The sequence below is a fragment of the Netta rufina genome, assembly GCF_964035555.1.
Source record: "Netta rufina genome assembly, chromosome: 3".
In the NCBI taxonomy this organism is placed as follows: Eukaryota; Metazoa; Chordata; class Aves; order Anseriformes; family Anatidae; genus Netta; species Netta rufina.
The window spans coordinates 45285472-45311558 of record NC_140125.1 but is presented as its reverse complement, the minus strand read 5'-3'; the positions used below and the strand labels follow the sequence as shown (position 1 = coordinate 45311558).

Here is a 26087-nt window from a genome sequence, read left to right as displayed (position 1 = left end):
GGTGAAAGAGGAGCAGGGATGATTACCCTTTGAGCAGCTTCTTAATGACGGATGGGAGCGGGGGATAAAAGTTTGAGGGCGACTCTGGCATGTCACTCGAAGCGGGGTTTTCCACTTTGTTGGGGCCCTCTGTTAAACACCTTCGGTAGGCGCAGGCGGATTCATTAGGATGCAAGGTGTAACTGTCTCTGTAAATGTCATTTTAATTGTAACAGATCATTTCAGCACAGATTAAGCTTGTGTGCGAAAGGAGAGGATTTGGCTACAATAACCTCACTGTAGGTATGCCGTGCTAAAAGCCTTATTATGGCGACTTTATTGGGTTGAAACGTGCATTTGCATGGCAAAATGTGACTTTCATTGAAGCAGATGTCTTGATCACAAATTATCTTACAATGCGCTAGGAAAAAAAAAAAAAATCTTAAAGACTTCTTAAAGTAAAAGCACTGGGTAATACCAATTAAAAGAAAATCACTAATGAGTTCATTCAGCCCAGCTCTTCTCGACTGCTCCAGGACTGCGGCTGCCCACATTCATCTGCGGGGTGTTTGCGGCACCCACCCCAAACCTAGGCAGGTACTTTATCAAGCAGCCAGCCCCTCTACCTCCCTTAAACCCAGTCGGGGCCCACGAAGCGCTCTGTACACAGGTAGAGGAGGAGAAGGCTCTTCGCCCCCCTCCCTGCCCCCGACCCTCCAGAGAAAGCTGAAATGTGCAGGAATGTTTGCTTTTCCCCCGCACCCGCGGCCGGGCAGCGCCGTGCCGAGGCTCTGGGCAGGCAGAAGCGAGGATGTTCTCGCCCGGGGACGGGGGGCGAAACGGGGAAAGCGACCCCCGAAGCGGGCAGGGGGCAGCGGGCAGCGGGCGGGCGCCGCGCACCCGGCAGCCCCGGCGGCACGAACCGTAAATTACTTTTGCCACCTAGCGACAACATCTTTTCGAGTGGCTTCGCCGCTGCTTCGCGAACTTGGCTGCAGGGTTATCCCCAGGAAAGGGAGAGAGTGGGGAGGGAAAAAAAGAAAAAAAAGAAAAAAAAAGGATCGCCCCACTAAGCAAGTGGATTGGGGGGTGGGGGAATATCTCTTGAAATTTGGAGGTGACACGTCGGTGAGACGCGGTGTATCACCAGGGATCTTTTAATCAACGAGAGGTAGAAAGTTGGTCCAGTAGCATCCCCTTGCTTAAAAAAGTGGAAATAAAAAGTTACACGCGCGAGGGCTTTAACCTAGCGAAAAAAAAAAAAAAAAGCCCCGAAAAAAAAAAAAAAACTTGCCCCCAAATCCTTAACAACCCCCCTTCGGTACCGGGTATTTGTTAAATTGACGTGGCACAGATTTCTCGATTACCGCTGCTGAGCGTGACTGAAAGGCGCCGTGAGAGCCGGCAGGATCCTGCCCACGGCGCTCATTCTTCTCCGGCTTAATTTATGCCACGCGATTCTGTATTGGGGAAATCAAGCAGAAAGCTCCTTTTTCTGCTTTTTTCCCCCCTCTCCCTCTCTCTTTCAGATGCTGGGCTAACGGGGAGACTGTTTAACTTAAGTGTTTCTATAGGAGGCTGTTGTAGTTTAACTCCTGCCCACCAGTAGCTGAGGCGAACAAAGGAGGGACTCGAGGTCTAACTATTCATCCATTCTCTGCACTTTAATTTTCATTGATTTTGAAGACAAGGGGAGCCCTTAGGGATTCTCGCTGAAGGGGGATGACACGCCTTTAGACGCGATCAGCCCCCTAGCCAGCCATCTGCTCCTAACCAAATGGCGCTTTTTCGCTCCCAACCGCGTGTCTCCGCACCGCGCTCCCCCCGCGATGCTGCCCGCCTCCACCGGCCCGGCTCGGTTTGGCCCGGCCCGGCTCGGTTTGGCCCGGCTCGGTTTGGCCCAGCTCGGTTTGGCCTGGCTCTGCCCTCGGGGAGCGGCTCCCACGCCGGGGGTCCCGCTCGATGCCCCCGCTCCCCGGCGAGGCTTTGCAAGCCGAGAGCATCCCATCGGCCGCTATTTCCAAACAAGCCAGATTATGGGAAAAGTCACTTCCAAAAGGGGGGGGGGGGGGGTGGCGGGGGGGCTGCTAATGAGGGCGAGGCGCTGAATTCACCGCCCTGCGAGCCTCCCTCGCCCGGGCCGGGGGGCTGCGGGCATATGGCGAACGGTGCGCCGCCGTTCCGTGTGGAGCTATGTGTAGCCGAGTGTGCATAATATTTTAATTAGCCCCCTAGCCCCTCCGGAGGCATGCGGGAGCCCCTCCGCCGCAGCCCCCCGTCAGGTGTCCCCGGGGCCGGCGGGGGAACCGGGAGCCGCGTCCCCGGCGGCCGGGGCTCGGCGCGGTGCCCGCCGTGCTGCCCGTGTCCCCCCTACCCCCCCTCACCCCCTCCCCGGGGGCGCCGAGCCCCCCGCCCCCGGTCCCCGACCCCCGCCCGCGGTCCCCCGGGGGCGCCGGGCCGCGCTTGCCGTGTGCGGGGAGGGGGATTACCAAGTTGCGCATGTAGGTTAGCCCAAAGTTGCAAAGGCATGTGCTGATTAGAATAAGAAAGGGCAGTCGCGTGGCTCAGCTGGCACACAGAGAGGCCAGATGATAGATAAGCAGCTCCGGGCCTTCCCTCCCTTCCCCCCCCCCCCCAGCCCCCTTTTTTCAAATCGCAAATCATCTGCTCCAGCCCTATCCTAGCCCCTCATTTTCATGACAATGGCTGTGTGTTTACCTGTGATCCTAGGACCGGCGGGGCATTCCTTTGTCTCCCGATGAGATTACCGCAGCCAGCTGCTCTCCAACCCTTCCCCGGGCAAATCCCAAAGTGGCCCCTATATGTGTTTTTCTGATGGCACACGAGGAGAAAGCGAGCCCCCCCCCCCCCCGCCGCCCCCGCTCCCCTGCGCTACTTGTTTGTTTGGGTTTTCTCCCTGGCTCGTTTCCGACGCGATTTTGCTTGTGGGAAACTGCGAGGGATAAAATTGGCCACTCGTGTGTGTGCGAGCACACTCCCAAAAGGGGAAGGGTTGCGGTGGGCTGCACATCCCTGCTGCAGGCTGGCCGTGAGAGAGGCTCCCCCACTCCTTGCCCCCTGCCATCCTCCAGGCCCTTGGGCTCACCCCAACCAGGGAAGGCGCCTTCCCCTGGCTGTCCCTAGGCTGGATGAAGGCCCGCTCACTCCCTTGACCTCCAATCTGTTGAAACTGCCCAAACCTTCCACCCTGTTTCTTTACCTCAGCAGCAGAAGAGGTGTGGTACTTAAGTTACCGCACCTTCCGTGCCCTGTTTGGGTGCAGCTCAGCCCTACAGCTACAGAAGTTTGCCCCTTTTAACCCCAGGCTTGCGACCTTAAGCATCCTAGAAACCACAGTTCCTGTGCTGACCACCAACCAACCCAAATCACTCTGCGATCCCAAGCACACCACCTGCCCCATCAGGCAAGGCCAGTGTAGGCCCCTGCGGAGCCGTGGCATGGCATGCATCAGTGTCAGTGTCCTGGAGCAGGGGGGACAGGCCATGAGCTGGCTCAAATCATGCACACAGGGGAAAAAAAAAAAAAAATGTTATAGCACTTCTCAGAAAAATGTGTTGCACTTTGGCAATGAGATTTCATGGGATGGCTGGAAATATTCCCCTCTGCTACCAACCTCAGTAGCAATATTCACCGCGTTCACCATTTCTCATGGGGAACCCCCCTCTTCTTTTTCCCCTGGCTTTATTTATCATCGTCTTAAGCCAGAACTCCAAAGAGTATCTGCAAACTGCTACTCCAAGGAGCTCCTTGCCTGTGACAGTCAGCACAGCGTGCCGCTGTACTGTACCGCGTTTCATGCATGAAGGGGTTTTCTGCTCCCCTGTGGCCCGCAACCCCCCTTGCACGGTGCGCACATCTTGTGTATTGTGTGCTGGCTGCAGCGCAAAACCTGCTGCTAATAAACTTTGGGGGGTGGCAGCAGTCTGGTCGTATGTTTTCAGGGCTTTCCGAGCCACTTCCAATTTGCGTTATTTCCATTTCTTTCCGCATCTCTCTGCGGCTTCGTATGCGCGGGGAGGGGGGCAGAAACTGCTCCGCAGAAGGTGATTACGAGGCAGAGGATGGGTATGGATGGGGCGGGCCCGTGCTTTTGGAAATGCTCTCCCCTTTTCTGAGAGCATCTGCCCGGAGACGAACAGATGTGGGCACCTGCGGTGACAGGCCACATATGCTCCGTCCTATTCACAGGCATTCAGACACGGCCACAATGGCGAGGCTTTGTGCGCGCGGAGTCACCAAATATATTAATCTGTGCTCCCCAGAGCACCGCTCTGTTTAATTTTTCACCGGCAGCAACATCTGATCTCAGCCCTCCATCGGCTCCCCGGCCCCCTCCTTCCCCCCTGAAAACATGTGGAGTTATCCAGGCCCCCACCTGTTGCCTGCAGGGCGGAGGTGGGCCTGCCGCAGGGCTCCCTGCTCACCACAAAGCCCAGGAGACCCAATCTGGCCCCCCAATTTTGCCCTCGACCCCCCCAGATTTTGTCCTCGAGGTCCCAGGGGCCGCTTTGTTGACCAAATCCCACTGTTTTTCCCCCAATGTGTCAGTCAATAGGTTGCGCGGCCAAAAGGTGACATAAACCTTGGATGGGTGGCTTGGGGTTCTGTGTTTTTTGTTGTAGTTTTGTTCGTGTTTTTTTGTTTTTTTAAACTGCTTCAGGGGGTGTTTTGTTGGCATTTTTAAATTTTCAAACCGCCTCAGTGGGTGTTTTGTTGAATTTTTTTTTATTATTATTATTTTTTACACTGATTCACTGCGCGTGCCTCTTCCACATCCCCCTCCCTGGTTCTGCCCGGGTTCGTTCCGGGCCACACCGAGCCCCTCAGCCCCACGGTACCCGCACGATGCCGGGGGGCACCGAGCCGCGGGCGGCCCCGTTCTCCCACACCACCCCCACCGGCCGCCATGGCGCTGCCCGCGGCCCCTCAGCGCGGCCCGGCCCGGCCCGTCCGCTGCGCGCATGCGCAGCCCCGCCCGCGGGGAAGCGGAAGCGCAGGCTCGGGTCAGTGCCGGGGGTGCCGTTTAACGGCCGAGGCGGGTGGGCGGGGGGGTGTGAGGGGAGCCCCGCTCGCAGCATGGCCCCGGGGGGGGCTCGGCCCCTTGAGGCCGGGAAGGGAGCGGGGGGACCTTGCCCCTTGTCCCTCCTCGGCCCCAGGGTGTTCTGCGAGGGCGGCTGGGGGTGCCGGCAGCAGCGCTGCGCCTCGCGGGGGGACGATAAAATCGCTGGGGGGACGATAAAATCCCTGTGGTGGTGTGGGGGGGGTGCTGGCGACATAAAGTCAGCGGTGTGCGGCCTGCCGAAAGTTCCTGGGGTGTCCCCTGGATCCTGGTGCTTGTGTAAACATCGGAAGGAAGGAAGACACCCCTGATTGCTGGGGTGGTGGAGGATTTTCTTTCCTTTTTATTTTATTTATTTTTTTCTTTTTCCTGCAGATTGTATTTTCTGAGAATAAAGAACGTTTTTTAGCCTTGCAGCTGAGATCCCGTGTAAACCTGAGGTCTCAGTTTCACAAAAAAAATAAGTATCCGGCTTTAAACAGTTCATCTGTTGCACAAAGCTCACAGGTTTGCCACTCTTATGAAACAATGTTCCAACATCCAGCACTTCAGTCCTTTTTCTACCATTATTGACCTTCTTCTCAAGGCAGTAGATCTTGTTACGTTTTCTGATACCGTGGTGAAACCCACCACAGTATCAGAATATATACGAAGAGGGTTTCCCATTACATTGAGGCTCCTGGATGAAAAAAAAAGAAAAACAGGATGGGTGAAAGAATGTACAATCTTTTTATTAATATTATGTTTTCTGCAGATGTTTGTGATAATGTTAAAATGGTAACACCACCGACGAGTCTTGCCTACGTGCTTGGCTGTTAACTTTCTGTTGATTAGGCCAAGCTGGTACTGGTCATGGAGATTTTTCTGATAACGTCAGTGTCACAGACTTGCATAAACTGTTATGCAAGAGGAATGCTTCAGATATAAGAGTCTGAAGGTGAAGGGAAAAGACACTTTGAACTTAATATAACATGGTACAGCTAGTAAGTTGTTCTACCTCACTTTTTGCTCTAGGTGTGCAGCCACTAAGGCCAGAATCTGTACTGAATTATAAGTAACGCTTGGGCACAGCACGTTTCTGCAGCAGTAAGACCTGCAATGACACACTGCATCCGTGTAGTGAACTCCTATCATTTAGTCTGAGAGCACACGTTAGAGCCTGAAAGGTGAAGATCTTCACACTCACTGCTAGATCTCCATGGAAAGTGATAGGTAACCTGCCAGCGCTCAAACTGTTTGCAATCAGAGGTGGAGCTGTCCTGGAAAAGCAAATGGCTGGAGTGTTAAAGGCACCCAGGTATCACTGGAAGTAATGCTTTTGAGAACACAATGCCCTACCTTGCGTACCTGTGCCTTACATTCGTGTATTTCATATTGTATTAAAGAGGATGGTATTCAGAAACTGTATCTGAAGGGTATTAAATATTTAAAACTCCAAGGAAGAAGAACTGAAATACCTTTAAAAGTTGTCAATTCGCAGTATTTGTTTGAATTCAACTTTTTTTTTGTATATATCAGAAGCATGTTTATTGTAACACCCCTGGGACAGTCTGTAACTGAAATGTCAGAAACCAGCAGTGTGAGAAACAACAACAAAAAAATGTACCTGATTAATTAAAACATGAGTGTCTTCACTGTGTAACTGAGAAAGGATTTGACTTTCAAATAAAGTAAAAATAAAAGCAAAACAGATTTTCTGAGAATAAAGATCAAAAGAAAGTGATGAGAAAGTCAGCGTTGTCACTTCCAGTTTTCATTGGAAGGTCCCTTGAAATGGTGGTGTGGTAATGGAAATTGGTGTTGTCATAGAGGAAAGAGCACACATCTAATGTCAAAGCTTTGCCAAACTAATTTGCATTGAGATTTCTAGAAACAAAAACAGAGGTCATCTAAGGTTTTAATTTTATCCCATGACTCTCTTTTTGTGGAACACATATATTGGTTCATTCAGGATGCCAAATAAAGTTCTGCCACAGAATTTGGAGGCTATGCTTCAATTTTTTGGTGTTCGTAAACAAAAAAACAGACATTTGATTTTTAATTTTTTATTTTCTAGCTAAGGTTGGCATGTATGTCTTTTAAAATAGATTTGTTCAAAATTGCTGTGCATGTTAGAAATCCCACCTAATAAAGTAACTTCACTATTAATGATAGTCAAATTTGTAGATTTATCAAGTATAGGTAAGCCTGTAATCCTTTAAACATGTCTTGAAACGTAACTATGTCTTCAAATGCCAGCATGGTAAAGTGGATTCAGTTTCTGATTCAGAGCAAACTGACAGTGCCAATAATGTTGGGGAAGTCGGTCTTGCATGTGAGTGGTACCACACTGATGGAGTGCTGCCTGTAAACTGTGGCGGCAGCTGAGCGATTTGAACACTCAAGGTACAAGACCAGTTTCCAAAGTTACTCAGAACAGTATTTTTTTCATCTAAATACAAGATGTTCATACACCTCTAGTGTGAAAAGCAAGCCATTAATTCCTGTGTTGCACATTGTCAGCTGAGATGATATAAAGCTTTTAATTACACCTGTATTTGTTTTTCTAGCAATGTATACTTTTTAATACTTTGTCGGAAATGTTTCAAGTCAGACAGATGAAAATGTTTTGATTATTACAGTTTTCACTGATACAAAAAACAGAGATGGAAAGCAAAGCAAATGGGCTTTATGTCCAGTTTGATGATGGGATGAAAACTGGGTCAGACAGCGTAAAGGCCAAGATTAATAATAAAATAAAAGCAATTAGCAAAAGCAGAGAAATACCAGTTCAGTTTCTAAATGTTCTTTTGTTTATTTTTCTGTTTAACAAACTAGCAATTTATTATATTTCTTAGTACTGCATTTTGGAATTCTGTTTTTATGTTTCTTCTTTCAGGCTGCTGTGAGTTTCAGAGGTCAACCATGGGCATTAAAGGCTTGCAGGGGTTTGTGACAAGAGTTTGCCCTGACGCCTGCAGAACGGTAGATCTGAAAGAGGTGGCGGAAAAGCATCGCATCGATCACCCAGATATCCCACCTGTTATCGTAGTAGATGCCATGAGTTGCGTTAGGCACTGGTACACGCCGGAATCCTGGGTGTGCGGTGGCCAGTGGCGGGAGTACCTGGCCAATTTAGAGGCTTTCATTAAAGCTTTTACAGCAGCCGGTATCACGCTGGTGTTTTACTTCGATGGAGTGGTAGAAGAGAAGAAGAGAGATGAGTGGATCAAACGGAGGTGGCAGAATTACAAGGAAATAGCTGCGCTGTTTCAGTTTGTCAAGACTCACAGGAAGCAACCAGGGAGAGGAATGTTTGTTCTTCCCTCAGCGTTGCCTACTTTTACACGGTACGCCCTGAAGTCACTCGGTCAAAAAACAGTGTGCACGTTGAAGGAGGCAGACTTTGAGGTGGCTGCGTACGGTTTGCAGCATAAGTGCATAGGAATTCTTGGGCAAGACAGTGACTACCTCATCTATAATACATCTCCCTATTTTTCCATTGAGAAGCTCTGCTTGGACAAGCTTGTCACTGTTACGTACTGCAGAGAAGCTCTTTGCCGTGCATTGGGTCTTAGTTTGACACACCTCCCTCTCTTTGCTTGCTTGCTTGGCAATGATGTTGTTCCAGAAAGCTTGTTGGAAGGCTTTTGGAGTAAATGTTTAGCCACCTGTCCACCCAGGAACAAGAGCTACAACAGAAGAACAAATGTACTTCTGGCTGTAGCAAACTACATCTCGAGAGTTCCGTGCTCGTACAGCAGCCTGAAACACTTGGAAGAGATGTTGCCTTTGGGATCAGACAAGACATTACTTCTCAGAGGAATGGAGTCCTATCTTTTGCCTGGGCAGCAGTCTCCATGGATTCCTCCCACTGCAGAACATCTCAAAACGTTCTCAGGTGTAGAAGAAACAGCCATGTGTCAAGATAAGGAAATCTTTCAGGTACCTTGTCTTCTAAAGCTCAGTGGTCTCTTTATTGTCATGACTACGTAGTGAAAGTTGGTAATGAGTACACTGCACCTATTTATTTAAATTTGCTTGAACAAAATCTTTTGCTTGCTAAGAGCAGTTGTGATTAGGGGTATTATATGCATCATGCTAAGGGCAGATACAGCACATTTTAGTTAACTTCTTCATGAAGTGTCAGGTCAAATAACAGGGAGCAGCACGTGTCCGGGCTGGTAGCTGGGCACAGAGATTGCTTTCCTTGTATTGCACCATGGAATAACTTGCTTTTTGCTTTGAGAGCCCACAAGTCGGATGCAGCTGGTTAGTGGTCTGCTGGGCTGTGCTGGCACGTGTAGTCAAGGTACCAAAGGGGAGCTGTGCTAAGAACACAGGAGTTAAAATTGCTGTTGTGGAGGAGACAGGAAAGCTTCCAATAAATCTACATTTCAAGCTTTTAGGACTTACCATTCAGACGCACTGTCCTTGAATGAACAGTGCAGTGGCCTGTTAATCCTTAAAGGGCAGGGCTGCACTAAGGTTTCACATGTGGCTTCCCACGGGGGCAGAGATTCACTGCCAATGGGGTGAGAAGCTGCACAGTCAGACTGGCTCGCTCTAGCAGATTGAATGTGTTAGCTCAGGTAGCCTGCCTGGCTAATAGAAAACTCTGCTGCCAAGACATGGACTGACCTTTATACCAACTGAGCTGCCTTGCATTGGAGTTCATACAACAGCAGTAAGCCTAGAGCTGAACTCTGTAAATTCATGGCAATTCAGAGAATATATTGAGCTTTAATTGGAAAAAAAAAAAAAAAAAAAAAAAAAAAAGGCTACAGGAGGTAGTGGCTTTTGTACCCTGTATTAGTCATCTACTACTCCCTATTTTGTCTGTCTCTTACTTATCCTGCATCTTTGCTTTAAGACTATTTTTGTTTCCTCATTATATTGCTCTGATTATATAATTTACATTTTCCTTTTCAAAAAGACTGAAACATTTAAAATTAAAATTAAATTAAAACCTATGCAATGCTCATTTCAGCTAAACTGCAGACGTCTTTGGGTTTGATGTTAACCACATGTAGATACAATACATGTAATTTTTGACTGTACGAGCTAAATAAAGGACATCATTAGAAAAACAACAACACTACATCCTAATGAAGTGTTGAAAAATACTGTTTATGCTTGAAGTGCAAGGAAAAATTAGGCAGAATGTAATTATCTAGGTTGGATTACAGCCAGGACAATAGTATTAATATCCTTACTCTTTAAGAGAATGTACCATGTGGTCTTTATGACAAGTGGTCATTATTTCTTGGTTTAATCTTTCATTTATAGTGTTGCAGTTCTCCAGCATCATGCTGAGCTACTGCTGTACAGAAATAATAACGTTTAGAAGCTCCATTCAAGAAAGCCTCACTCTCACTGCATAAATCCCACGTTAAGCTCATACCTGAGCCAAGGAAATTACAGTCAAAGTTGAAAACATGTTGTCTTCTGCTTTTCTGTTATGGGTGTTTAAATATTTATATATGGTATGTGTGTGCTTTGTTTCATATTTTGAAATCCACAATGTAATTCTACTTGCCTTGCACATTATCTAAAATGCACATAAGTGGCATACACAGCTCAGTTCCAACCTCAGGGACGTAGCCTCATGTTCCTGATTCCTTCAGGAAAGAACATACCTTTATAGCTGTCTGCATGTGTAAATTAGAAATATTTTTCAAGATACAGCATTGAAAACAACTTTACTATTAAAATCATCGTGGGTTTTTTTTGCTTTTTTTTCTAGTACATTAGGATGTGTATGCTATTTGCAAATGACAAGAAACTAGCATTTTCAAATGATCTCATATTTGTGAAAGTTTGTCTGAAATAGTTCTGTGATGCTTCATTCAAATCATGCTCAGAAAACCCTTTGGTTTTGTTTTATACAAAAGTGGATTTGGGAGATTCTTTCAGTACATGAAGTATTTCTTCCCAGGCAACCAGTAATTTATTGCTATAAGAAAATGCTCCGTTGATTGGCAATCTATACAGAAGCCTATCATTCACTGTATGCTCATGTGAGCAGTTATTTGGAAAGTATGATCTTTCTGTAGAATTAGTTTTGATCAGTAATGGCCAGTGTTTGATTGCAGCTTTGAACTCCTGAGTCCCTAGGCTTGTAGGTACCAAGATCCTGCAGAGATGATGAGTTTCTTTGGCCAGTGGTCTGGTAATTCCCTGCAAAAAGGACTGGGGTAGCTGTGTAGATGGCACAATCCAAATAATATGGATAGCGTGACACATGCAGGGAATGCTAAGCAGAGAAACTTCTCTGCGTATGTGCCATAAAGCATGGGTCCAGGAAAATTACACCCCTGTAGTTTGGGTTTTAAGTTTTTAAGTAGAAATTATGGCTGGCTCTGGACTTGGCCAGTCCTGGTTAGTTAGTGTGCGGTGCCTGAGAGCAGCTTTGTTTGTAAGATGGTCCAGACCAGCTGTCCCCGTAGGTACCCAGGCTGCCTGTAGGCATTTGATGTTCCTGAATCTGGTGGTGGCCAACCTGCAGCCTGATGCTGCGATTCTGCTTTTCAGCAAGGCTGGAGACCTTGTTTCCTCACTGGAGTAGACTGTATTTCTTTCCTTGGGGGAAAAAAACTATCACAAAGTAAAAGTGTGATGAAGTTTCAGTATTCTAATTTCATCACTATGTAAACTACACAAATTCAGCTACTCTCAGGAAAGAAAAGGGGATGTCTTGTATAGCTTGTCTTACAATAAAATGAAAGGTTTGGGTTTTGTCATGCCTTCACTCAAGTGTTGTACTTTTTGTGTTTTTTTTTGATGTGTATATACACTTTTTAGAAAGGGAAGAACTCTTTAAGAAGAGTGGCTAATGGAGGACAGCTCATTTTTTCATGTCTGAATTCGGAACTCATTCTAAAAATGATTACTCTCTAAAAAGGTGTTGTGAAAAAAAAACCTTCAAGATTTAAGAATTCAAGGAGCAATTAAGAGAAGGGCAATGATGGGAAGTTTCCTGGGAATTCCTGTCTATAAAAAGATAGGTGTCTGAAAACATAGTATACTCCTGTTTTGTTTTTTTTTTTTTGAAAAAGTGCTTGTTCCTTTCCTGACCGCTCTGTCCACTTGTACCGATTCCTCTAACAATGGATAGGTTTTGTTACTTTTTCATCATTCTTAATTTTGGAGATAACACCTTCTTCTTTCTTTGAACAGTTAGCTAAGGAACAGCACATCCAATCTGAAAATTATGTAGTCTTCAATATCCTGTGTAATGGAGTGATTGAGTGCAGCAACTCTTTGGAAGATGATCGTGATACAGAGATTCCTGGACAAGCACTCATCTTTCGCCCTGTTCGTCAGCATGTTTATTCTGTCTTGTTGGAATCTGGAAAAGGTAAGGGTGAGGCTACTTACACCATTATTCAAGTGTACTTTAAATTCTGAAATGGGAAATCTTGAATTTGTTGTTTCAGTGGCTACTTCTACATGGCATTTAGGATAAAAACTGTGGGCAACTGAAATGTATTTTGTAAGGAATCAAAAGAAAGCTTGACAATTAAATTGTAGTTTTGAAAGCTGTTAATCATCAAAAGATTGAGCAAAACTAAGACATTTAGAATATTTTAAGAGTTTGAGAGGATATAAAGCCTTGTTTTGTTTTACTAAGTATCTCCCGATGAATTAATGTCAGCTATAATACACTTCTACAAAACAGTTACCATTTTACCCTCTGTTGATTTTAAGTCTATGATTTTAAGAACATCTGATAGGCAAATACAGTTATTGCAGTAATACACAAGCAGTCATGCCAGTGATTATTAATTCTTTCATCAAGGTGGAAGAAGGTAAAATTTCTTTATCCAGTTGTATAAACAGATACTGCAGTAGGTATGTGTCTGTGCTTCTATTCTACTTTAAGACACAAAATTTATGTGCATCCTTGTACAAATTTTGCACTCTTAAAAGTTTACTTAAATGTTATTTTTAGCTATGGTGGCTTTTATTTCATGCTCCCAGTGGCTTTTAGGCAGTGACTTGAAAAAATGCACCTTTATTCTTTTTAATATGCTGTTTTCTCTTTGTCAATCACTTTACATTTGTATTGCTGAAAGTGCCCCACCATCAACTTAGTATTCAAACTATGTGCTTAGAAAGGCCATATAAATGAAGTACCTGACTTCCTTCACCAACTAGAGATCGAAGTCATACCATAATAGGAAAAAAAAGGAGGAAAAAATGAATCAGAGTTTACATAGTCCTTTAGAGAGAATTACAAAAAGCTCAGCAGTAGTCATGCACATCTGTCATCTTTCATTTTTCAGCCTATTGCCTCTAAATTTTGTAGACAATTATAACTTCATTGGGTTTTGTTTGTTCCTCTACACAGCAGGATATTCACTGATGTTTTCAGAAACACCCGGTACCAAAACTTCTAATTAACAATTGTTAATGGATGGCAGGGTAGTAGGCAGATTTGCGATTGTGTTAGTGTTTGTATTGGTCAGATGAAGAAGATTAGAATTGAAATACAGAAACAATAATTTAGAATTGTAATAAAAACGAAATTTGGACTTGAAAGAGATCTTCTTTTAAGAAAGTCATTTTATAATAAAACCATGGATAACATGTTTTACTTGCTCTCAGTTCATGGTTCAAATCCAGAAACAGTTTTTTAAAGTAAATCTTGTTGAACACCCCCAATCTTTAACCTTTCCAAAAAGGTAGGTAGAGCTTGTCTGCGTGGCTACTGTAATAAATCTGCATTTTTATTGCTTGTATCTACCTCTATCTGCTTTAACTGTGTCACTTCCTAGTCGTTCATGGGTTGGTTGGTTGGTATTTACTCCAGTGTATAGTTGCTTTCAGGTCAAGAGTGTAGACCATTAACAAGATTCTGCATGGAAATTTGTAAGTGAATGTCAGCATTATTTTTTAATGAATTTCCTTGTAGAGCTACAAGGCAATAGTGTTCTCTTCAAAGTAAGTAGAATCCTTTACCAGTTTCATTTGGATAAAGTCTGACTTTTTTGTAGTTCAGTGAGGGGTAGTAAGGAGAGATGTAAACAACACTGTATGTAGATTGTCATATAATGTAGAATTACTTTGGATTAGCATTAAAAAGAAGAGCTTACTGGAAGGAGGCAACCAATTAAATTAGTCTGGAGCCTGCTGCCGTGGAGAAACAATTGCCAGTGTAGCTCTTGTAAAATCAAGTTGGCTAACTACACAATGTTCCAGTTTGCAGTGGAGACGTATGTATACCCGCTTTTATTCCTTAAGATCCCTCAATTATAAGATTCCTGGTTTGGATACTAACCTCTTTGCAGTTTGCAAATCTTCTCATTTACTGTTAAATAAGGATAACAAAACAGCCAACATTTTGTAAAAGCAGTGATTGCAGTTTTAGTTAAGAACATGTTAAAAATAACATAAACAGCTCCATCAACCCTGAAACAAGAACCTCTTGGGCTTTGTTTATTTAGGTTAAGATTTTCAGATGCCAAAGATACTCAAGAATCAATAGGAGCTGGATGTCATCATATCCTTTGAAATCACCTGCATAGACCAAGCCACTTCACCAGCATTTATTTTGCTGCCACTGCCGGTACAATTTTCTTGCACAGCCATTCCTTTCAGTCCCTGTGCAACCTCTCAGTTGTGCTGGTGCAGCTGTTTGAGCAGCTTCACGGTGACCTATATTGAGAAATTGAAAATAGCCCCTTTCTCTTTTCCCTGACTTTCTTGCAGTCAGGTAACTAACCTGGTTCTGTTTCCCCATCTGACTCTTTGTAGTCACAAACAGTTGTGGTGAAACAACCTGAGGGAACAGCAGGGAGTGGGAGTGAGCAAATCAATGGTCATGAAGCTGTCTCTTTGGCTGTAATTTGATGTATGGTAAGCACGTGCATACCTTTACTTACCAAAGTATTACTAGAATCAGAGACTTATTTTCACCCCACCAAAAAAAAAAAGGGGGGGGGGGAGGCAGATGATCTTGATCATACAGCACTTGTTGCTTGTGTTTTTAAAAAATATAATTCTTATTACCAGAGGTTCTTCTGAGCAGTACTAGTTGGAATATTGCTTTATAGTGATACATAAGTTGTCAACTTTTAGCATTGTTCCTAGAACAACTGTACTGTTAGAAAAAAATTGAGGAGGAGGGAAAAATAACAGTAAATAGTGCAGGCTGAGATGCCAGCCAAGCTCTTTCTTTTGTACACAAAGAGTTCAGAACAAAGCCGACAGGTTTTGGCACTAACTCAGGCCATGGAAATACCTGCACCAGTTGCAAGGTTATGTAATGTGGCCTAAACACGTGGCCAGCTCCTGGAAGTCCTGGCATCACTCCCAGTTCTAAGATTAGCAGCCCAGGCTGACCATGCTTTTGACACTGTCAAAAACAGGCCATTAGTAGAATTTTTGCCAGTTATCACCAGTGACCGACCACTCAGTAGGGTTGGCGTTGGTGCAGGTGCAGAGGAGCACACCGTTTCCAGCAGTCTCTTAGTTCAGTGTTTTGCACATAGCTGAAATTTTCCTTCAGCTGCTAGGCAATGCTCTCACAGGTTGTACAGGGTCTATTTTAGCAAAGGAACTGGTGTTTTTGAATTTCACTGTTGATATTCTTTACGTGTATTGGGGGGAAAAAATGTTTCAAAAATTAGGCTACCTTTTTTCCCCAGAGATAATTCCCTGCCAGGGGACTTGGCTTTTAGTAATCACCTTTCAATTCAGCTCTTGCTAGGTTAATGTGCTGTGAATTTGCAGGACCTTCTGCAATATATTGTGTTCTCAAGTATGTCCCCTCTTGTTTGTTGCTCTACCCAAATCCCATGTATTTTTTTTATTTTTTATTTTTTACTCAACTCTGTGTCTTCCATAGCTATTGGTTTATTGCTTGGCCATCCAGTGCATTCAGATAGAGCAGGTAACTTGACTTTCCTGCCTTTCTTTCAGTTGGTGCCCTAATAGGATCTGTCAGCTGAGTCACCAGTTTCGTGCAATGTTTTGCTGTTTCATACAGCTGAAATCTTTTGTGCTCTTTCAGATTTAGTTGAAAAAGAGCAGTGGGTCCAACAATTAGTTAAAAGACAGACATCCTAATTATATAAGCCTTGCTTCCTTAAGAAGCCAGGCTAAAATTTAGGAGGTTGAATGGATTGAATAAAGCAGTCATTTACGTAATGGCTTCAAACAGTGCTAAAACATGAAAATGCTTTCTGAAAGTGACTTTGGGTTATTAAATTAGAAGGTTTTCTTAATGGAAAAACATTATCATTGGCAATGATTTATAATGAAGAATTGAGACTCTTCAGCTACTGGAATGTGCAGTTGAATGTGTTTTTTTGTTTGTTTTTCCTCAGCCTAGGCATTTTTCATTTTATTCTTCACATCAACAGCTTTCAAAGAACAAAGCATGGCAAGCACAGGTGTAGTGCTATTCCTTGCAGTCCAGTTACTGACTCTTCAGTCCCTCGCCTGTATTTGGGAGTTTGTGCTGCGGGTCCATGCTTAAAGAAGGTAGAAGAAGCAGGACAGTAAAACAGATTTTGTCGTGTTCTTTTCCCCTTCTCTTATCGCTGAACTAGCAGCCCATCTGAGGTGTTTCTTCCCCTGCACCATGGCATGCTATTGCTCATTCAAGCCAGCAGCCATTTTCTGCACTGAACTATGGACAAGGACAGGAAACTAATGACCAAACTAATGACCAAAGTTCTTGAGATGGCGGAGACAAGAGGAGGAGAGTGTTGGAGAGTTGGTTGTTGTTTGTGTGTCTTTGATGTTTTATGCAAGGTAAAGATTTTTTGGGGGCTCAGATTGCAGCATTAGAAATCTATGTGCATTAAAATGCACAGTGATGGGAATTAATGACAAAAGGCAGGCATTTGTTGTTAGTACCACTGAAACCCCTGTGACTCAAAAACAGTGAGTGAGAGATGAATGGATTTAGAGATGCAATTCTGTGAATGTGGTAACTGACCTTGGTTAGGTCAGCTTTGTACAACAGAAATCAAAACTGGTAGGTGACTGTTCTGTCCTCCTCACCCCAGCACTCCTACGGCAGATATGTTCTGAGTGATGCAGAGAAGTAAGGTACCAGCTTCCCTTGGATTTTAATGTGAGCTCAGCTTTAAAGCCAGTATGGAGTGGGAAGTGTGTGGCTCAAGTAGTGAAACTTTTAAGTTAAGAGACGCCTTAATCTGTACATGGAGCAGGGGTGCAGTTGGGGTTTGGAGGGCTAGGAAGCCACTTGAGCTATTAGGCATAAACAATCCCTTTATACCGGATAAAAGATCTGGAACAATGGTCTCTAAAAGCTCTGCATCTGACTGGGGTGACTCCATTGCTGTCAGCTTTCAATAGATAGCCATCAAGGCCTCCTGTAACGATTTTGTTGTAAGCCCTGATACAGGAATTGTCAGGGCAAGCTGGCAGGAGGACCATATTAAGGACTGTCTGCGTTTGTGGCCCCAGGAGGCTGAGGTAGTTCATGCAGGTCCCTAAACTACACCAGATGCCTCAACCCTGCCTGAACTGCCTTGGAATGGGAGGGCCTAAAATTGGCTGAAAGATGCTTTCGAATGCTGTCCACAGACTTTTGTACTTATATTTTTGGCTGCAATTCCCAACTCTAAACTCATGTTTATGGTACATAATTCAAACTCTCTTCACTTTTTCTGATGATTTGTCATAAAGATCCTAAAACTAATCTTCTGTGCTTTTATTTCAAAGAAGTTGAGCAAACAAGTTGTTATGAAGTACTTCCTATTACTTAGAACCCTGACCACCACTGCTTCCAACTTTTATGCAAGCGTCAATGCTTGTACTCAACTTACTCACCCAGTTCTGTCTTTGTTTAGGTGGAGCCTGTCCTTCTGTGAAAGAGTGGTTTGTCTATTTTGGAAATCCTCTGCAGCAGCCAGAGGTGATACAACCTGTCCAGCCTCCTCTTCCAGGTAGAATAAAAATGTGTTTAAATCTCAAATAATGACATCACTAAAATCAGGTTGGAAAATATATCATCAGACATTTGATATGGTATCCAAAATGATTGTGGAGAACAAGGAGCTAAATTAGAAATGCTGCATGCCTGTAATTGCTTTTAATTGCCCTATGTAATTATACTAGGATTCCGCTTTGAGCTACATTTTATTACTGTGTCTTGTTAAACCCGGTGCTAATTCAAACATCCATTCTAAAATGCAAACAATTCCTTAAAGGTTCTAAATGCTGCTCTGAGGCCAGTATAAGTGGTGTGTAGGGCCCTATGAAAATACTTCTATTGAGCTGTTTGAGAGAATGTGTTAATGAGGTTGGTGGAGAATATAAAAAAGGGTCATTTTAGATCACTTGAGACAACCCAGAAGAGAGAATCCAGTTTCAAATTTAAAAAAAAAAAAAAAAGTAGTTATTTGTTATCAACTGTTTCTGTGTAGTGTCTTTTACTGTCTTAAACATCAAGTGTTTTGTGTGTTCATATTTTTTTTCCTTTTTTTTCCTTTGATTATGTACAGATTCTTGAACACTCTGTGAAATCAGTATTATTAGGAATGTATTTATGAGGAAGTACACAGCAGTTAAAAGATTGGGCTTGGTGTATGTCACTTACCTTGTTATCACTAAATGGTATGATGCTGTACAAGTTCAGCATAGGAAATAAACAGTAGTGTATTATTTTTGTTATTTTAGAAGGAAAATTGTTCTAATTGTTAATTTGATAATGCTGTTGTACTTGTAACCCCTCTACCTTTATTCTCACAGCTGTCTCTCTCTATTCAACCACTAGCATGTGGATCAGAAGCTGGGAGATTTTTAGTTTTTATATGAAATATATTAGTTCCACTGATATATCACTGATACCTTGTTGAGGAAAATGCCTTCACTTCTTTGTAGTGAACATAAACATCAAGCTGGAGCATTCTCTTTTTTTTTTTTTTCTTTTGGGGGGGGGGGAGCTTTAGAAACTACCGGTTTTTAATTTTCTGCAGTTACAGTAAACTGTCTCAAAGTATCCTAAGATGGTATGTTTATCTTCATGATTAAAAGTTGTAATATTTAATACGAGTCTTCAAATTCAAGGATGAAGGAAAACCAGCTGATCTTAGATAGCAGCCTTATCAAAATCCTTTTGAAAAAAAATGTTTGGAAAGAATTGAGTTATATAGACAAAGTACAAACAAACCTTCATTTGATATACAGTAGTTTCACTGTCCAGTAGCACTGATATGCTATTAGAAGAGTGATTATCTAATTGACTTGATGATAGCATGAAATTGCTGTGAAATTTTCCAAATGGATATGAATATGCACAGTAAAAGTTGATTTGTCTGTCCTGTAGAACTGTTTTATTTCAGCATGTAATGGTGTGGGAGCATGCATTTTTAAAAACAAACAAAAACTCAACAAAGTATAAATGATACCTATGTCGTTACATTTCTGTTTGCATGGCAGATATACTGTATTCATTGTTGTGAAATTTTCTTTCCCAGATAGTATAGTGCCTTCCTCCTTTCTTGGAGAGGAAAGTGCTCTGTTTCGACTGCCCTGCAACATACTACACGCAGAATCCACTTTCATGTTGACAGTAAATAGGATTTCAAATTACTGTGTTTGTGTGCAACAACTGCATATCAGGAGTTTGTAAAAACAGCATCTTCGGAGACATAATCTTTACTAAATCAGCAATGAAAGACTGTTCTAGCAAACTATTAAAAAAGGGGAGGAGGACTTCTGGTGTTTATTTTTAGTGCTCTGTTGTCATTCCTTCAGCGAACAAATATTTTTCTAAAATTTTTGCAGTCCATATTTGTATGCCTTACATTCGCTCATGCATCTTTTATTTTCCACAGCATGACTTTCTAATTCACCAAATAAGGTTCTCAACAGCGCATCACATTTTTCAGACAGGGACCGTATTTAGAGCGCACTTAAAGAAGTTAAAAGAAGTTGGAGTTCAAAGCTGTCAATCAAGATCAGGTTACTCAAAAAAAAAAAAAAAAAAAAAAGGAAAGAAACCTTAATAGAAACTATTCGAAAAATTACAGGTGCAGTCAAAGTGGGAAAGTTCCTTGTTTCATCTTTTTGAGAAAAAACAATAGCCTCATCATCACAAGTACTTCAGTAGTTCATTGTTTAATAATATGCTGAGAATATATGTGAAATCTTGACTCTGTCGTGTTTGATTTAGATTAAAAAGTCTGAACAAGTATTATTTGATATTAATTTTGAACTATAATGTATATCACTAAGTATAAATTTCATATTGGTCTTAAAGAAATTCCCACGATAAATATGTTTTTTTTTGTTTATAAAACAGCAGAACTGTTAACTGAACATCTAAAAAGCTTGCAGGTAATGTATCACATGTAAGAATGTAAGGTTTTTTAATGAAACATTGAATCCTAAAGGCTGTAAGCTGGCAGTTTAAAATATGTTTAAAGTACAGTGTTTATTATGTGTATGTATTTCTCTAGAGAGATAATCCTCTGAATTATCATCTGCGCTTGTTCATATCCTCTGTCTATCTCCCTTCTGGAATGTTTCCTTTCATTTGAGTAAATGTGGTTGTGATGTTTCCCACACATTGACAAAACACTACTTAAATTGATAAAACAAAAACAAAATTTGTCTCTGAGAAATGAATTTTATTAGAAGGTCAGAGATCTAAGACATTACTGTTTAACATCCATATCTTGTGAATGTAGCTGATCTATTCGATGTGTGTTCAGTTTGTTATGGAACAGGAGATTTAAAAATCTTTGCTGGGAAAGTATGAATTCTGCATTCCATTTTATTTTTGAAAACGTAGGATATTTTAGCTGGTTGTGCATGTAGACTACTTTATACTTCAGGAGTCTGGATATACTTTCAGTCTTCTAATCATTACATCTTAAAGGAGTATGTCATGAGTATGCTCAAGTTCCAATTACTGTCTTCTGAATGTTTTAATATTCTGAATGTTTCAATAATTTCAATAGTTATTACTTCAAACAGACTTGAACAGTAAATAATATACATTTATATCCATATACAGAATGATGACATAAGTTGGTATGAATGTGAGGAGTCACCTCTGTATAAGCCCGAAGTCCAATGATACCATATTGTTAATGCCTTCCACAACTTTCACGTGCACATAGCACCTTATGGTTCCTATGACCCAAATAGGATAGATAATTTTCTCCTGACTAATCTTTACTGTAAAGATGTATCTGTTATACTTTTAAGCATGGTTTGTTCTGCTTCACTCCCTTTTGATTTTCAGGTTTGTTGTTATTGTCATTTTTTAAGTTAATTTAGTAAATATTTAGATGTGTTCAGTAAGCAAAATATTTCTCATTCCTTTACAAGTAAATTTATCTCTTTCAGAAATGTTTTCTAATTGCTGTAAAGTATGTAGTGAGGTTGTAACTAGAGCAGAAGACTGTTTTGGAGGGTCTGCTGTGTATGAATTTAGGTCTGTTGTTGGCTGTACATTTGGTCATGGGAAAGTCATTAAACTTCAAAATATTTGTTCATTTTTACTGATCTTTCATCTAACGGTTAATAAATGTCTCTCTCTTTCTCTTGGTTATGACATGGATTTAATTATTTCTTGAATGCATTGAGACCCCTTCATAAAAATAATGTTTTTGGCAGGTATGTTCCAAAAGGAGGTAGTGTCAAGTTTTCTTCCCCAGAGTAAATAACTCATAATTCATCAGTACCTCTTTTTCCCAGGCGCAAGTTGATGTCACTTCTGAAAGTATAACGAACTGTTTATGGAAAAGATGTCTTGAATTTTTTGTTGAGCTCTCTCAATATAGATATGTAGCCTTGATTATTGATGTAGTTCATGGTTTTACTCTGAAGGAAGAAAAATTTCTATTATTAGGTATACCCTTGGATGCAATTCATTTTTTAAAAGTACAGATGGAAAGAGTACTTTACTTTAACTGATTCTTAGAGTCTTTCTCCATATGTGGCTGAATGTGAACCTTTGGGAAAGCAGAAGCCATCGAAACTCTTTGAGTTTACCTACCTAAAAATTATCTCGCTCCTTACAGTTGGTTAGCCTTGATTGGGAAAGTTGGCTTTGTTTTAGTTTTATGCATGTTATCATTGCACATCTACTTCTTCTTGAAGCCACTGTGCTGTTCTTTATTATGATTATTGTTGTTGTTGTTGTTATTATTATTATTTTATCTTTTCTTTCTCAATGCAACAATTATCACTATCAAAAACAGCAGTCTGAGTCTCTGATGGTGCTGTCTATACTGGTCCTGTCGCTGACAGTGTTTGTGATACTGCATTTCTAACCCAAATCAAGCTGTTGGTATTTTTTATGTAATACATATGTTTACAAGTAAAGTTAGAAACTTATGGATTGTGCAATGATAGCTCTTTACATAAGTTAAAACTTTTGAACAGAAAGTTGGTCTTAAAAATAGTACGACAAACATACACCGGGGAGATGAAGAAAGAAAATACCGAGAACTTTCTAGTTTCACCCTCTCTGAAGAATTAATGCCATTTGGTTAATGAGTTTTCTTGGCTAAATAAACAGCATCTATGTAAGATTCAGCACCTTGTCACTTTAACCATTTATTATCACCAAGTGTTCCTAACTGGACTACAGCTGCTGCATGTCCCCCCAAAAAAAAAAAAAAAAAGGTGTTACCAAATGCAGCTTAATTGGTCCACATTTAAAATTCACACCTTTTTATTTAACTACAGAAGCAGCAACAGTGTTTTATGGTAGGGCTCTGTCTTTAATTGGGATTCTTAGGCATAACCAGTTAGCTGGTCTGTTATTTCACATGCGTTGGTGTTTATTTTGATAATGGACTAAATGTAATTTAAATGGGGAGCAAATTTTACATTAGTTCACACGTCACAAGTTGGGAGATGGCAACATGGAATAAATATTAAGCATTTAGACACTGTAGTGAATGGTACTATAGAAAAGCCTGAAAACATATACATAAATGATGACTGCTCTTTTGCATGTGTTTGTTGTCATGTTTCATACAGTAGACTAGAGAGCATAAGGTGCCAGATAGCCTTGATTTTTTTTTCTTCCCCAAACTTTCTAGTGAACCTAGTGCAGAAGAATCGTGCCACCAGCGTTATGTGGAGAGTGCATGCCAGCAAATGGTGTAGGTGGCCAGTTTGTTCCTTAAAGCAGGTGGCTGTGAGAAAAGCAATTCTAGCACCCTGAGGGGATCTGATGCACTGTTGCTAGGAGAGAGAAGAAAGATGTGGTTGTATCCTATGAATCATTTCATTGTGAAACTTACCTCATTTAAAGCTCTGGGTCACCAAGGAAAAGCACACCCTTCCAGGGAAACATTGTTCTTGCAAACGCTAAATGTCTGTTGTCTGGAGGTTGTATGTGTTGTTGTAACAGTTGAATTCAGCCCACTCTGCTTACATGTTGCTGTATTTGATACAATTTGTTTAAATTAGAGGCCTTAATATTTTGTGTTTCTTTCAAATGCCAAGTTGTGTCAAATTCATTTTACTGTCGCTCTGTGGTCCTTGCAAGTGCCAAGAGCAGATCAGTTGTTTCCTTTCAAATTTTACTTAGGAAGGCATGTTTTATCTTGATGCTGCCAAGATAAAATAATGGATTTCTTTTGTAGGTGGAACACCTAATTTGAAAACACTGTGGTTTGCCAAGGGACCTGAAGTGGAAAAGCAACGGTACAGTACATTTCTGGCATGCTTTCATCTTCAGGATTTGATGGAAGAGCTCCAAGCTCTAGAAGCACCTGTTGCAGGATTCTGCTGCTTGCTGGCCTATCTAATGCTGCAGGTAACTGGGACAGTTACTCTTTCTTCAGCTGTCATCCCTTATAGGTGTGATTGACTGGTAAACTCTTTTTTGTTGGCCTGCAGTCAATTTTTCTCATAATCTTTACTGTAGGCATAGTTGGTCAAATATAATAGTACTGCATTACAGTATTTTAATTACTTCATTTAACATGCATCATCCTGTTTAAGAAACACTTTTTTTTTTTAGTAGTTCATAATAACTCTCACATGCCCATGACAAAACCCCTTGGGCAGTTTAACAGACAGAGTGTAAACTGAGGGATTTCCCACCCTTTCGGGGACCCGTTTGCAAATTAGAGCTTTTCTTAGTGTTTGCTTAGTGTCATCAAAAGGAGACATCCCCTCAGGTGACTATGCAGGCTGGGCAAACAGGCAGTATAAATATTCAGTCAGCTCTCACTATTTTTTCACACTACTTTGTCAATCTATTCCATTTCAAACCAGAATTGAGGACATGGTTCTTCTCATTAAAGTCTGAGTAATAGGGGGTCATTAGGTAGTAGTTTTGCTATAATTCCAAATGCTTGGCAGCCTGCAGACTACCTTAATTGTAATGAAAAGGAATGCAAGATTAAATGCAATAACACTTTATTATTTATATTTCTCCTAGGTATTTAATATGTTGCCTGTACTTGCCACCCTTCAAATGGTGATCTCACAAGTAGATTTTCCTCTCTGAGGATGAGAAAATTAGAATGTCTTTATCTAATCTGATAAGCTTTGTTGCACTTTTACTTACACTGAACTGTGTTTCGTCTCTTGTTTTGCTTTTTCATACTTCACTTGCCTCAATGACAATTATAGTGTTGTATGATGCATGAAAACAGAATCTCCATGGCTTTTCTGTTCTTTTTCCTTCATATATGTTTGCTTAAACTTAGATGACGCATTGAGGCAGTATGTATGGGAATTATACAAATGATCCATATAGCTCCTTTTTTCTTTAATCTTTGCGTAGCAAAATATTAATGGAAAGTTTTTTGAAGATCAAAGTCAAGAAACAACATTTCATGCCTTACAGTTTCAATTCAACAAGATAAGAATTGTATACTTAGCTTTAAAAACATACTTTACGTGTTTTTTTTGTATTTGGATATGTTTTCACTGTTGCATTCATTTATCATGCTACTCTATGTACCCCTTTGTAGCATGATTACCAAATTATTTGAGAAAGGTTTCTTTAGTGGCATTAAGAAGTTGAGTAACATGATGTTACTCAACATCCTACAGATGTATGGATTAATCACAGCATATTAATAAAATGGAAAAAAAAAAAAAACTGTTTAGGAATATGATCTTCAGAATTTATTATCCAGTGGCTAACATTGAAAACAAAGAGGAAAAGCAGCTTTGCAGCTTGTAATTTCAGCAAGAAGACTAGCTGAGAGATCATGTTAAAAGGGCTTAGCTTGATGGAAGGTTTTTCATGGCAGTACCAGTTTCTCAACACCTGTTCCATTTTCCTGATTCTCTTCTGCCCTCAGAGAAGCATAAATACAATCTACCCTGTGAACCAGACTAGCAAATTGATTTGGATCAAAATGTTTTTCATTGCTTAGTTGTTTTTAACTCTTTTTTTTGTTGTTGTTGTTATTGTTCTCTGATGTTGTCCATTTGTTTTCATGGTGTGTTTGAAAGGAAGAGCAAGAGTAAGTGTCAGAAGCCATGCTTTGAGCTGACAATGCTGCCTCCATTTGTTTTTGTAGCTGAGAAAACAATGCTTGTCTAGCTGTGGCCTAATTCTTGTCTTTACACTTCATTCTTGAATTTTTATTAAAGAGTTAAAGGAGATTGTTAACTCCAAGGGATTTAAGTTAATATTAGGCTTCCATTTGAGGTACGCTACCATCATTTCTGTTAAGTCATATGAGGGAGAAATTTCCCAACTTTTTGTCTCAAGGGAGAAACTTCTCAACGATTTTGTTAGATATCATTTAAACCAACCTGAAACTTTTTTTTTTTTTTTTTTTTTTTGAGGAACCAGCATACTGACCAACCAGGCTTCCTCAAAGTGTGTGCCATAACAGCATATAAAGCATGATTTAAAGTGTAATTTTTTCAACGAGGGTACTTTTCAAATATACTCTAATTGAAAAGAAAAATAGTGAAAAAATGACAATAAAAAAGACATTTAAATGTCTTTAAAAATGGCGAAAGGAGTGAATCACTTCAGAGATAAAACTGTAGAGCCACCAAAGAAAGGGGAGATAGAAACAACATTTTAAGCTCCTACATTTTTTGAAGAAATCTGACAATGCAAGCA

General features: G+C 41.5%; 1 protein-coding gene across 2 annotated transcripts in view; it reads left to right on the top strand.

Moving 5' to 3' along the window:
• Positions 1 to 4976: 4976 nt before the first annotated feature.
• The window catches only part of FAM120B (family with sequence similarity 120 member B), a 54416-nt gene continuing 33305 nt past the window's right edge, over positions 4977 to 26087 (top strand). The window contains exons 1-6 of one of the 2 annotated variants that reach the window (XM_084284001.1): positions 4977 to 5003; positions 6074 to 6356; positions 7938 to 8983; positions 12218 to 12398; positions 17869 to 17964; positions 23632 to 23804. In XM_084284001.1, coding sequence (XP_084140127.1) covers positions 7964 to 8983; positions 12218 to 12398; positions 17869 to 17964; positions 23632 to 23804 — 1470 coding nt within the window. In that variant the 5' untranslated portion in view covers positions 4977 to 5003; positions 6074 to 6356; positions 7938 to 7963. The remainder of the gene's footprint in view (positions 5004 to 6073; positions 6357 to 7937; positions 8984 to 12217; positions 12399 to 17868; positions 17965 to 23631; positions 23805 to 26087) is intronic. The other variant, XM_084284002.1, reaches the window with a different exon arrangement.